Raw genomic sequence first — 14,015 nt, 5'->3', positions numbered from 1 at the left:
ATACAGAATAATTAGAACAATCATTAACATAAATAAATAACAGAATGTCATATCTATACACATTTTTCCCAGAACGTTCTTGCGACCCGGTAGCAATTCTTCCACGGCCCGGTAGTGGGTCGCGACCCGGTGGTTAGGGACCTCTGCTCTAGACTGTAGAACTGACTCTAGACTGTAAAGTTCTGTAGGAACCCTAACCTTCATCATGAAACTTGCTAATTAGCACATTATTAGGAAAGGCGATTTGCAAGGATTCATAAAAAAAAACTAAACTCACTTCTGTAGGTGAAGCTGGATCACAAATGATTTGTGCGAATTTATGTTCAAACACCACGTAAAAGTGAATTTTGCATCTGATCTCCCCTTTAAAAATCTATTTCCCTATGGAGAAAATGAATTGGATTTTTACCTACAGACCCTAACTGTTGCACTCTATTGAAGTACTGCAACATTAGCTTAGCAACATGTGCTTATGCCAAACTCTACTGGAATTAACCAAGTGTTGCACTGCTCATGAGCTTCATGTGAGCAGCTACGTAGCTTCAGTTTCTACGTAGAGCATTCTAAATTATTCAACTTATGAGGCTTCAATTCAGTCCGGATGCCACCTTAGAATTCAACTACAATTGAGGGGTGAATGTGGACTGAAATAAAACTGAATATATAAACAACTTAAGTTTCTCTGTTGCTTTTAATTGCACCAAAATTACAAGGATTAAAAAAAACTCTGTGTCCATGGAAGTTAGTGAAAATCTTCCCGACAGCATGTAAAGGGCCTTTCTTCACTGGTATGGAGGCCTGTATTGGTTACCACAGTCTGCCTTTAAAACAAGAGGTTAGACAGAAGAATCCCTTTGAAATTGGCAAATTAATCTGCGAATCACGTGCGTGCCGAACGGTAGGGTCTCATCTGTACACATTGCGGATCAACTGCGATTCGTTTAACTCCTAATATGTGACAGATCAGAGCAATCTTTCATTTACTTATTTAACATGAAATTGTCAAATTGCTACTCCATATCAATCGCATACAAAGAAAATACAGAATAATTAGAACAATCATTAACATAAATAAATAACAGAATGTCATATCTATACACATTTTTCCCAGAACGTTCTTGCGACCCGGTAGCAATTCTTCCACGGCCCGGTAGTGGGTCGCGACCCGGTGGTTAGGGACCTCTGCTCTAGACTGTAGAACTGACTCTAGACTGTAAAGTTCTGTAGGAACCCTAACCTTCATCATGAAACTTGCTAATTAGCACATTATTAGGAAAGGCGATTTGCAAGGATTCATAAAAAAAAACTAAACTCACTTCTGTAGGTGAAGCTGGATCACAAATGATTTGTGCGAATTTATGTTCAAACACCACGTAAAAGTGAATTTTGCATCTGATCTCCCCTTTAAAAATCTATTTCCCTATGGAGAAAATGAATTGGATTTTTACCTACAGACCCTAACTGTTGCACTCTATTGAAGTACTGCAACATTAGCTTAGCAACATGTGCTTATGCCAAACTCTACTGGAATTAACCAAGTGTTGCACTGCTCATGAGCTTCATGTGAGCAGCTACGTAGCTTCAGTTTCTACGTAGAGCATTCTAAATTATTCAACTTATGAGGCTTCAATTCAGTCCGGATGCCACCTTAGAATTCAACTACAATTGAGGGGTGAATGTGGACTGAAATAAAACTGAATATATAAACAACTTAAGTTTCTCTGTTGCTTTTAATTGCACCAAAATTACAAGGATTAAAAAAAACTCTGTGTCCATGGAAGTTAGTGAAAATCTTCCCGACAGCATGTAAAGGGCCTTTCTTCACTGGTATGGAGGCCTGTATTGGTTACCACAGTCTGCCTTTAAAACAAGAGGTTAGACAGAAGAATCCCTTTGAAAGGTCTCCAGGACTTGATAGCTATACTGGGCACTTTCACGTCAGCCTTTCTTTGACCGCAGTGGTCTTTATAAAAACAAGAGATTCATGGGGTTGAAGTTGTTGACCGGTGCTTAACTAAATGTCTGTGGAGAGACATAAAGACACGACCCCCTCCAAAGCCCCACGCAAGTTCAAATGACTCACAACGCATCTCTTCTGTCTCCCTGGATTCACGACACAAAAAAATTAAAGTTCAGAACCACTCAAAAAACTCAGATCAAACAAAACCTGAGAAGCTTCTATTGTTGTGGTCACCGTTTGAATAGAAGGTTAGAAAAATACAAGTCGCAAGTGATCAAAAAACCTAATCCATCAGAAGTACTGCCAACGAATTTATCAACCCCCACAAAAACAACATATTAAAAAAAACAAAAGGAGATTACTCCTTTTACTCAAAAGGAGAGTAGCGTGCTTCATTATTTCCTCCAAATGCTCCAGGGACAGCACAGACTGCCTCTGCACTCCTCATTTCTGACACTAGAAGGCGCTGCGGACTCCACACAGAGAATGGCAAGAATGCAGGAAAAGATGTGCTCAATCCTTCAGGCACAAAAACAACAGTCAAGCCCAGAAAGCAGCCAAAAACTGTTAATTATTGATCATCGAGCATAGCACATGACAGACAGAAGAGCAGAGGAGATAAAGAACAAAGCCAGTAGGTGTGTGTTTGTGTTAGGATCCTTTATCATTGGCCTTTACCCTGCAATCCATCACATATGGACGCTCAAACTCTGAATGTCATGAAGATCTGGGTCTGCCAATATCCCTGACAGGACTAACAACCTGACCGCACAGTGTTATGCATACAGTACAGCCGCACTAGCTTACTTTAGGCCACGCTCATGCACCTAGCATGACTAGGGAATATAAGCAGAGGACTAACTTAACAGAATTTATTGTTATTAATCCGAGTAGATATCTTTTTTTATTTTTTTATGTGAACAAAAACAACGGATAGAAGTAGAGGCTGTGTAATGTCTCATGCTATTTTAAAGGGGTCATGAAATGCATTTTCAGATCTTTTTCTTGTGTTTTAAAAGGTTAGCTTATGAAATGTAAATGTTTTGCACCAAAAAGTTTGAATATTTATATTATATTAAAGGGGTCCTATTATGCTTTTTCACTTTTTAAACTTTAGTTAGTCTGTAATGTTGCTGTTTGAGCATAAAAAAGATCTGCAAAGTTAAAGCTCAAAGTCCACTTCAAAAGAAGATATTTTATTTAACAGAAATCACTTTTCAAAAACTACAACGAACGACACGTTTGGACTACAACGCATATTTTCCGGGATTTGTGATATCACAAATATCAACGAAAGGGACGAGACCTGGTTGAGCTGCACTAGAGAAGGCAACGAGTGTTATCGTATTATATTAACTATATATTAAATATATTAAGAAAATGATGATGCGATGATACACTTGGTCTCTTAACAGTGTTAAACATTGGCTTGACATTTATTCCAAACACTCTTGAAGATTATAAATAAATGTACTTACTGGCATCGGAGGACTAAATACTTGGCAATAACTTGGCTTTGAATACAAGATATTTAGAAAAAACAGCGGCATGTTGAAGAAAAATTTTAAAAAGAGGGGTGTGTAGAGGAAAATTGTGACAATTACTGGGGCGATTTCAAATGTGTTTTGTAAAGGTGGAAAACTTTGAAAGCTTTGAGCTATGAGACTTGCAGTTGCAAGTTTTTATTGTTAAGCAACCACTTAAGTGTAAATATCAAGGACATTTTGATTGTCCATTTCATGACCCCTTTCCACATGCACAACTCATGCACTCCAGAGTTGTTTGTCCACTGGACATTTGTGTGAAAAGACACATTCTCTCAGTTACTGCCATACTGCTTAAACACCTAGCATGGCCAAGGAGTACAAATCGAGAAGGTAATTGTTATGAATTTTAGTCAGAATGCCAAAATGAGGCCGTGAGGGAAGGAAGTAGAGTCTGCTTAACATTTCATAACTTCAGGTCCAAGGTCATGCTTAATTTTCACAAACCTTATTGTTTTTGTCCACTGGAGATTTGTGGAAAGATTAAGTTCAATGCGACAATTTACACAAGAACGGATTTATGAATGATTTACACAGCAATTAGTTTTGCTGATGTTTCATGAATGAGGCCCATTGAACGGATATACTAGAACTAACACTAAAGCGAATACATCTAGGGAGTAACAGAGGACTAATATGATGGATGTATAGTTATTTAGGTCACAGTGAACACCACATTTAATTTAACATGAATGAAATGACATGTTTCAATGTATTTATAGCTGAACTATTGACACACAGGTATACGACAGTATAACACAGATTGGACAGATACTACCAACTATATTTGTTATTAGTTTGTAAATATGGCATCAAGTTTGTTGATTCTGTTACAAAGCAGATCCCAAGCCTGAAGAAGATGCGCACATCTCCACGGCTGTTCACCCGTGTTTCTGTGTCTCCTCTGATGTTGTTGTTCTTCTTTTCTTCTCATGGAGCTGCTGACCTTATGGCCGGATCTCTCATAAAGGTCTTCAAATGCAACTTTCATTCCTCCTCTTTTCTTATTCCCCCTCTTCAGGGCTTTTATTTCTGGAAAGAATGCCATTTTCATGACTGCCACTTCATCTTTAGCTGCTTTCCACACACATAATGGGAAGAACACCCCCACATATACCCGACGCAGCCCTTGAGACGACACACACACACACACACACATCCCTCCCCCTCGACACAGAGGTCACGCTGTGTGTGTTCTTTAGGAAAGTGCTTTTACATCAGAGTGCCAAGACAAAATCTACAAATTCTACAAATTTGGGGGTTGAACTTGGTCAGACTAAAGTGCCTATGGTCATCAAACAATTACAGACTGTTCATGTGATGGAAGGGAGAGAGTTTACAGTCTACATCACCCACTGGGCGGCACCCGACCCCGATGGCCCAGCTGAGAAACATCACGACCACTCAGCCTGAGGCGCAGAAACATGCCCTCTCACCTCCCGTCCAAATAAATGCATGCTTGTTATAATTACCAGGCCTGGGCATCTCTCCGGCTCTAAACTCAACCTCAGCTGCTTCAAATTACGGCTAATACACAGCAGAGAAACTCCCTGAATAAATAAACCCTCAAAAGACAAATCCAGCTCCACTTCGGCTGCTATGAAGAGAACTACAGGAATCTGGAGGCAGAACAAAATGGCATTGACTAATGATACACCGCTCAATCAACCCCGCGTACATCTGCTGGAGGGGAAGGCTCTTACTGATGCGAGTGTGTGTTTGTGTATAGTTAAATGATCACATGGTAGTCTGGGTTCCTGGAATAGCAGGTTAGCACTTCCATATGTTTTCTCACATTGAGGCTATGCTGTGAGAAAACAAGTGAGGTGGAGCGAAGGGAGAGAAAAGTTTTGGTCTTGAGGGGCCAAAACCACAAACCTCTCACAGCTCGCCTCAAGCAAACCAAAAATCTTTCCTTCTTAAGCAAAACCATAAGTTGCAGAACAAGAGTATGGTTGTGCATAACAGTGAGCTAATACACTACCTTAACTAGTTCTGCAGTATAGTTATGGGATGTGTGATTACTCAAAGCGTTAACAGTTAATAATCTATCTATCTATCTGATATCAACTGAAACAAACTACCATTCAAATGTTTGGGGTCAGTAAGTTTCTTACCGTGTTTTTGAAAGAAGTCTCTTATGTTCACCAAGGCTGCATTTATTTGATTAAAAAAAAACAGTAATATTTTAAAATAAAACAGTTTAAAATAACTTTTACTACTATTTTAATAAGTTAATTACATATTCAGCATCATTACTCCAGTCTTCAGTGTCATATGACCCTTCAGAAATCATTCTAATATGATGATTTGGTGCTCAAGAAGCATTCCTTCTTATTATCGATGTTGTCATAGAAAGGGCTACCATATCCCACAATGCAATGCAAACAACCTTGTTCTGACTCCTAATTTGACCCAAAAAGCCAAATGTTAAGACATTTGTTCACAAAATCGAATTGTAATTGAATCATCTTCATTTCCAAGTTAATAACTGGATGCCACTAATTATACATAGGATATAATGGGGTCATGTGACAATGATTCATTGTACTACCAAATATATAACTTAGAATACATCATTACTCCAGTCTTCAGTGTCATATGACCCTTCAGAAATCATTCTAATATGATGATTTGGTGCTCAAGAAGCATTCCTTCTTATTATCGATGTTGTCATAGAAAGGGCTACCATATCCCACAATGCAATGCAAACAACCTTGTTCTGACTCCTAATTTGACCCAAAAAGCCAAATGTTAAGACATTTGTTCACAAAATCGAATTGTAATTGAATCATTTTCATTTCCAAGTTAATAACTGGATGCCACTAATTATACATAGGATATAATGGGGTCATGTGACAATGATTCATTGTACTACCAAATATATAACTTAGAATAATGTGTACTGTTTAATTATTTTTTAAAAAAGTAGTAGGAAACATGATGTATACAGTATACTACACATCCAATGAATAGTAAGCTAGTATTCCATTCTGAACACAGACTTTGTGTGGGGAATCTGTAAGGTGTTCGACTTTAGGAAGCACAAATCGATAGCGAAAAATACTACCTATCAGATTGTGCTACAGCATCTTATTCATGTGGTTTGAGGCTTTTTTAAATGTCCATACCTACCCATACCCTAAACCTACCCGTCCACACCTACCCTTACCCTAAACTTACCCTTAAAACAATGCAAATATATTTTTGGTAGCTGACAGGTAGCATGTTTCGCCGGTACACGGCACACGTCTAGTTCGTCTGCACCGGTCAAATTAGTATTCTTGTCCAATGAGCTGTGAATAATCTAGTGTTTTGTGCAACAGTTGTGTGAGTACAGTTCAGAGGATTAAATACAAAAGATGAATAAAGTGAGACGACAGATGGTGCTTGAGCCCGCCACATGCACTTAAAAAAAAAAAAAGAGCCCCAGCCGCACAACAGGCCCCAAAAACACACATCCAGCGGGCCGGACAGAGTGTGGCCTTTAATTGACTGGCTGGCAGCTATAGTACAGTAAAGACCAGGCGTGCGGCACATTCACCACATGCTGGACTAATTCATGGACAAACACAAAACAAAGCGAGAGCGAGAAAAGGACGGAGGCAGGGAGGGAGGGAGCGAGGGAGACACGGCCAAGCGGCAGGCCGCAGTAATTTATTCACTGTTCCTGTCTTCGTGAAGAGAGGTCTTTCATTCTGAAACAGCCTGCAAGCCTGCACCTGGCTTTGCCAATTAAGACCAGAGTGCAAGCACACACACACCATGACACTCTTTTACACAGTGGTATGCACACTTACCCACTCACGTGCTTTGAGAATGAGTGAGAGAGAGAACGTGGCAAAACAATGCAGAAATTCAGTGGCTTATAGTGTGGGGAGGTATTATAAAGGGGACACAGGAGACGACTTCTAGTTACCAAATCATTCTGTCACATTCAAAACTGCTGTGTTGATGACACACAACGTTTGTGTTTGGTTTCTTCTTCTGCTTATATGGCGTTAAGTCCACTCACTGCACTGTGCTACGCTTATGTCAATAAACAGACTTTCGCTCTCTCGTGTATCATTAATGTGGCAGACTTGACTGGCGGAGGATTTTTAGTTAGTAAATACGTTTAGTCTGTTCATCACATACAGCTACAGTATGACTTCAGAAGACTTGAGAAGTAGCACATGAGTCGCTAGAGGTGGAAAATAATTACAAATACTTTCGTTACAGTACTTAAGTACATTTTAAAAATGTTTCTACTTTCTTGAGTATAATTAAATTGTGGTACTTTTACTGGAGTAGAATAAAACTGAAGTATTCAACTTCGCTACATTTATTTTTCACCAAAAGTACAAAGTACAAAAAAAAAAAATGGACAAAGGCGCCAATGGAGAAACGGAGCAAGCCAGCGTTTGACGGGCACTTTTCAAACTTCTGGGGTGGAGGTGTGGAGCCCTGCGCTTTAGCCAATAACAGACAGGTCTGACTCGGGTGCAAAACCAATCAAAACGTCCAGTTCAGCTGCGGGAGCAGGCCGATCAAACCGCGCTTTGCTTTGACTGTCAAAGTCAAATTAGTATTCTTGTCCAATGAGCTGTGAATAATCTAGTGTTTTGTGCAACAGTTGTGTGAGTACAGTTCAGAGGATTAAATACAAAAGATGAATAAAGTGAGACGACAGATGGTGCTTGAAGCAGGCCGATCAAACCGCGCTTTGCTTTGACTGTCAATCACCGCCATTGTCGTTTTGAATCAGCATCATTAGCATTTCAGTATTTTAGTGAATGTGAGCTTTTAAATCATAATTTTGTCAGCTCCTGAAATGGGTCAGAACGTCGAAATTACACAGCAGTATAAGTAAATAGAAACTCGGCTGATAGAAGGACGCAGTTATTGCATGGATGGAGCAAGAACAATGTAAGTGTCTAAAATACATGCACATAGTTCAGTTGAACGGTAAAAATCGCCCTCTTTAACAGTGCAGTTAAACTAAATGTACGAAGCTAAAATAACCTCAACATTAACTACAACACTGAAATAAGAGCGCATGCATTTTTACGTGCCTCTGGCTGGTAGATCAACCATGATTTATTTGTCAATCAGATGCATTTAAAATCCCTTTTTCTGTTTGTGTGCTTTGGATGTATGAGCATATGGTCGAAGAAACAAGATGCATGACCGGATGATTTATTAATATCCAAAACGAGATGATATGAACATTACTGAGCGCTAAACACTCTCATGCAGTGCATGTTTCATTCATACTCGAAACCGGAGGGCACTCTCGTGCAGAAGTACAGAAAGTCCAAAACAGCTTAGTAGAATTAATAATTTATGACCTGCAGGAAATCCCTAATATCAACAAAGGCATTCAGCTATTGCTGTAGCTAAAAAAGTTAATTTCAGGTAATTTCGAGGTAATAAATATAGTATATGAATAATGCAGTGCTAATTGACATAACATTTAATACAGTAGAGAAACTATTCTATCTTATTATGTGTTTGTTTAAACCAATTCTAACTGTCATTAGGAAAATACAAAAAAAAATATTATAGAATACAAATTATTGGTTATCATCCAGCAGTGTATTTGATTTCTTATCCAATTAAAATACATAAGAAAAAATAAAGCCTGTCAATTAGACAAAAGTTTTTTTTTTTTTTTTTATTTTTCCGTCTGTCCCGCTCATTACTGAAATGATGGCTTTGCCCCTATGTGTGCATTACAGAAAACAGAGCACAAGTTTGCTTGTGCTTAAATGGTTTAAAGTCATATTAAAATGCACACAAAGGAATCGAGAAGAGCAATCTAAATTTTAATTTGATAACAAGTAGGCAATTCCTGACCTTAAGCATCCTATTCCAGAATTGGAATAGATTTTGGATTAAAATACATAAGAAAAAATAAAGCCTGTCAATTAGACAAGTTTTTTTTTTTTTTTTAATTTTTTTTCCCCCTCTTTTCTGAAATGATGGCTATGCCCCTATGTGTGCAGTACAGAAAACAGTGCACAAGTATTCTTGTGCTTGAATGGTTTCAAGTCATATTAAAATGCGCACAAAGGAATCGATAAGAGGAATCAATTTTAATTTTATAACAACTAGACGATTCCTAACCTTAAAAGCATTCTATTCCAGAATTGGAATAGATTTTGGATTCCCAAGCCTAGGTATGGGTTTAAATGTTAAATAAAATGCTTTTTTTGTCCTACCGAATGTGTCCCTGGAGTCCACCTTTGTTATTATTACAAACTACAATTTCAATGTGATTTTTAACCATTCAAGTCAAGAAGACTCACGTGTTGTTTTCTCTGCTGCGCAGATCCTTGTGTAAGTGTTCTTTAGCCTGTTGACTTTTATTCATAGTATTCAGCTAACAAGGACATATATTGCAATAAGAGTTAGAATAAATGTGAATGATATCTAAGATTTTTTATTCTTTCTTTCTTTATTATTATTTTATTTTTTTACCTTATTGGAATCGAAATTAGGAATTGACAAGAATTGGAATCATAAAAATTCAAACGATGCCCAACCTTACCCATACCCCACATTATTTTTTTCTGGCAATGTTTTAAACCATTTACTTTCTTTTAAACCCTCACTTACCCTTCTTTGCTTTTGCCCTTCTGAAAAACAACCACATAATCTTATACGTGAATGTACTTTTCAAAATAAGTTATAAAACAGTTGCTCCTGGCAACAGGGATAGGTAGCATGTTTGCTTATCATAACATCAAACATGACAATTTATGAGACTAATATCATGTTTTGCTCCAAAATCACTATATAACATCAGTCGTGTTTGAAACAGATAGCTTCTGTGGTTCCATGTTGCTTCTTATCACAGTGAGACGGGAAATATTTTTTATAAAAATCTTTACTGTGATACAAGCTATGTCAATTAGCATTGCATTCCTGACCTAAAGCATCCTATTCCAGAATTGGAATAGATTTTGGATTCCCAAGCCTAGGTATGGGTTAACATGTTAAATAAAATGCTCTTTTTTTGTCCTACTGAAAATGTGCCTGGAGTCCACCTTTGTTATTATAACAAACTACACTTTCAGTGTGATTTTAAACCATTCAAGTCAAGAAGACTCACGTGTTGTTTTCTCTGCTGCGCAGATCCTTGTGTAAGTGTTCTTTAGCCTGTTGACTTTTATTCATAGTATTCAGCTAACAAGGACATATATTGCAATAAGAGTTAGAATAAATGTGAATGATATCTAAGATTTTTTATTCTTTCTTTCTTTATTATTATTTTATTTTTTTACCTTATTGGAATCGAAATTAGGAATTGACAAGAATTGGAATCATAAAAATTCAAACGATGCCCAACCTTACCCATACCCCACATTATTTTTTTCTGGCAATGTTTTAAACCATTTACTTTCTTTTAAACCCTCACTTACCCTTCTTTGCTTTTGCCCTTCTGAAAAACAACCACATAATCTTATACGTGAATGTACTTTTCAAAATAAGTTATAAAACAGTTGCTCCTGGCAACAGGGATAGGTAGCATGTTTGCTTATCATAACATCAAACATGACAATTTATGAGACTAATATCATGTTTTGCTCCAAAATCACTATATAACATCAGTCGTGTTTGAAACAGTTCGCTTCTGTGGTTCCATGTTGCTTCTTATAACAGTTAGTCAGAAAATATTTTTTATAAAATTCTATACTGTGATACAAGCTATGTCAATTAGCATTGCATTGTAAATTGTGTGTTTATTGTCTTCCACGTTTCATCAGTCAAAGCGTCTCTATCTGCATGTTATTCAGCTGTAGTGATATCTGATGCATTTGACCATAAGGTAACTTGAGTAGTTTTTCAGCAAACTACTTTTTTACTCTTACTTGAGTCATATTATTTTTCAGTATTTTTACTTGTACTCAAGTAAATTATTCCTTAAGTAGCAATACTGTTACTTAAGTACAAATTCTTAGTACCCTTTCCAACACTACGAGTCGCATGGGCGCTTTTAGGAAGCGTAAGCAATGTAGGCCTACTGGGAAAAAAATTTACGATTTTTTTTGCGATGAAGAGAAAAAAAGCATCTGCTAAATTAATAAATGTAAATAATGTACACTAGTACTTTTTAAAAAAGAAATTAATCATTTAATCAGCAATGGCACATTAAATTGATCAAAAGTGAAGACATTTTCAATGTTACACAGTATTTCTATTTCAAAAAAATAGTTCCTTTGGACCTTCTCTTCAAAGAATCCTGAAAACTGTTTTCATCATTAATAATGAGAAATGCATCTTGAGCAGCAAATCAGCATATTAGAATGATTTCTGAAAGATCATGTGACACTGAAGACTGGCGTAATGATGCTGAAAATTAATTTCTCCTATTACAGGAATAAATTATATTTAAAAATATATTAAAATATAAAACGGTTCATTTAATTTATAATAATATTTCACAATATTTCAGTTTTCCTGTAATTTTGATCAATAAATGCAGCCTTGGTGAGCACAAGACTTCAAAAACACCTGGTATATACAAAGGTATATACATATACACTTAAATTTGGCCAAACAAACAAAAAAAACTGATGGTTGGTGATTCACTGCTATAGAGGTAAAAACTAAAGCAAGAGACTCAAAAACAACAGTGTTCCTGTTGGTAACCATCACCACACAACCCCAAGTAACCTTCTCCACTGGGTCTTCTGGGTTCAGAGCGAATGAGAAAGAGCTCACCTGTGACTGGCTGAAAGCAGCATGGTTGCCATTGAAGGGAGATTTGCGCTCCTTGTCACGATGGTGACGGCAGCTGTGTTTACTGCGCTGGAGCTGCTGCCTCAGTTTAACAATCTGAAACATGGAGAGAGAGAGAGAGAGAGATTGTCAAGACAGACGTTATTTTCAAATCTCTTGATTAAATAAAAGCCAGCATATAATTAAACTACATTGAGGGTGATACCATCAGGGTTTATTGTTAATTGTACTGTATGTTATGTCTTATTAAACTCTAGCCCTGAGTGAGTCAGAGCCCCAGGTCAGATGGTATTGTTGATTGTCTCATGGCACTACATTCCGCACTGCATTCAAGTAATTTGTTACATGCACAAATAAACACCCAAACCCTCTCTCCACCCCAAACACATGCTTTCAAAAACACTTATGATCAATTACATTAGTACTCTTTCCTTTATAAACATCCGTTTGTTAAACAAAAAACAGATACACCCTCCCGCTCACTCTCTCTTTACCCCAGCCTAGGGAAGAGAAAGGCAATACATGTACAGATGGGATCAGATGTCGAGTTTAAGTCCAGCCTCAAGTCAGAAAATAGTGGCTATGAGCGAAGCCCTTAATGAGACGTTAGAATAATCTCACCTCACCTGTAGCAGCCAGGATGTGACATTAATTCCCACAGAAGCATTTTTGACCAGGGCTTAATGGGTCTGTGTGGGCTTTATCTGTGTGTGTGTGACTGTGATGAAGAGGTGTTGGTGTTGTTCAATGCTTGTTTGAGAAGGCACATTATGTGGTGTTTGTACCACAGGGTCCCTCACTGCCTACTGAGACCTGTTACCTTCTAAGGGAGCATCCTAACTAAAACTTAACCTCACATTTGAGTGGGACTGCACAGGCAGCAAACAGCCCTACTCATGCGAAACACAATAATACTGCATTTAAATAATGTCAGAATTACAGTAATTACAAGATCCTAACTTCTTTGTACCATTCACATGTTTTTAAGACTTGCAATTACTAGCTAGAATATAGCTTTAACAAGCTTCAATTTCTCTACAATTTCAGTTTCTCTCATCCATCCATATATCTCTTTATCTGTCCATCTATCCATCCATCTACTTATCCATCCATCCATCCACCTACCTACCGACATACCCACCCATCCATCCACCCATCTATCCATACTTCCATCCATCCATCTACTGATCCATCCACCAATCTAGCTATCCATCCATCTATGTATCCACCCACCTACCTATCCATCCATCCATGCATCCATCCATCCACCTACTCACCTACCTATACTTCCATCTATATATTTACTGATCTATCAATCCACCCACCTGGCTATCCATCCATCCATCCAATCATACATATATCCATTCATCTACCTATCCATCCATCCATGCATCCACCTACCTACCTAACCATCCACCCATCTATCCATACTTCCATCCATCCATCCAGTGATCCATCCATCCACACATCTATCATTCACACATCCACCCACCCATATATCTATCCATCCATCATCTACCTATCCATTCATCTATCCATTCCTCCATCCATCCATCTATCCACCCATCTAGCTATATCCATCTATGCATCCACCCACCCATATATTTATTAGAGCCCGACCGATATGAGTTTTTTGGGGCCGATACGATACCGATATTAGGGGGTGAAAAAAGTCTGATACCGATATATCGGCCGATATTCTTTGTGTATATTATAGTACAGTACCAGTCAAAAGTTTGGACACTTTCCCATTCGTGTGTCCAAACATTTGACTGGTACTATAT

At 37.8% G+C, this 14,015-nt stretch overlaps 1 protein-coding gene across 1 annotated transcript in view; it reads right to left on the bottom strand.

Moving 5' to 3' along the window:
• The window catches only part of fam117bb (family with sequence similarity 117 member Bb), a 45,916-nt gene that overhangs the window by 7,128 nt on the left and 24,773 nt on the right, over positions 1-14,015 (bottom strand). The window contains exon 4 of the mRNA XM_016287268.1: positions 12,214-12,327. Within this exon, the coding sequence (XP_016142754.1) occupies positions 12,214-12,327 (114 nt within the window). The remainder of the gene's footprint in view (positions 1-12,213; positions 12,328-14,015) is intronic.

Source organism: Sinocyclocheilus grahami, unplaced genomic scaffold, assembly GCF_001515645.1.
Source record: "Sinocyclocheilus grahami isolate Dianchi unplaced genomic scaffold, SAMN03320097.WGS_v1.1 scaffold220.1, whole genome shotgun sequence".
Taxonomy (NCBI): domain Eukaryota; kingdom Metazoa; phylum Chordata; class Actinopteri; order Cypriniformes; family Cyprinidae; genus Sinocyclocheilus; species Sinocyclocheilus grahami.
Note: the sequence above shows the minus strand (reverse complement) of the source record. Positions and strands in the feature narration are given on the sequence as shown.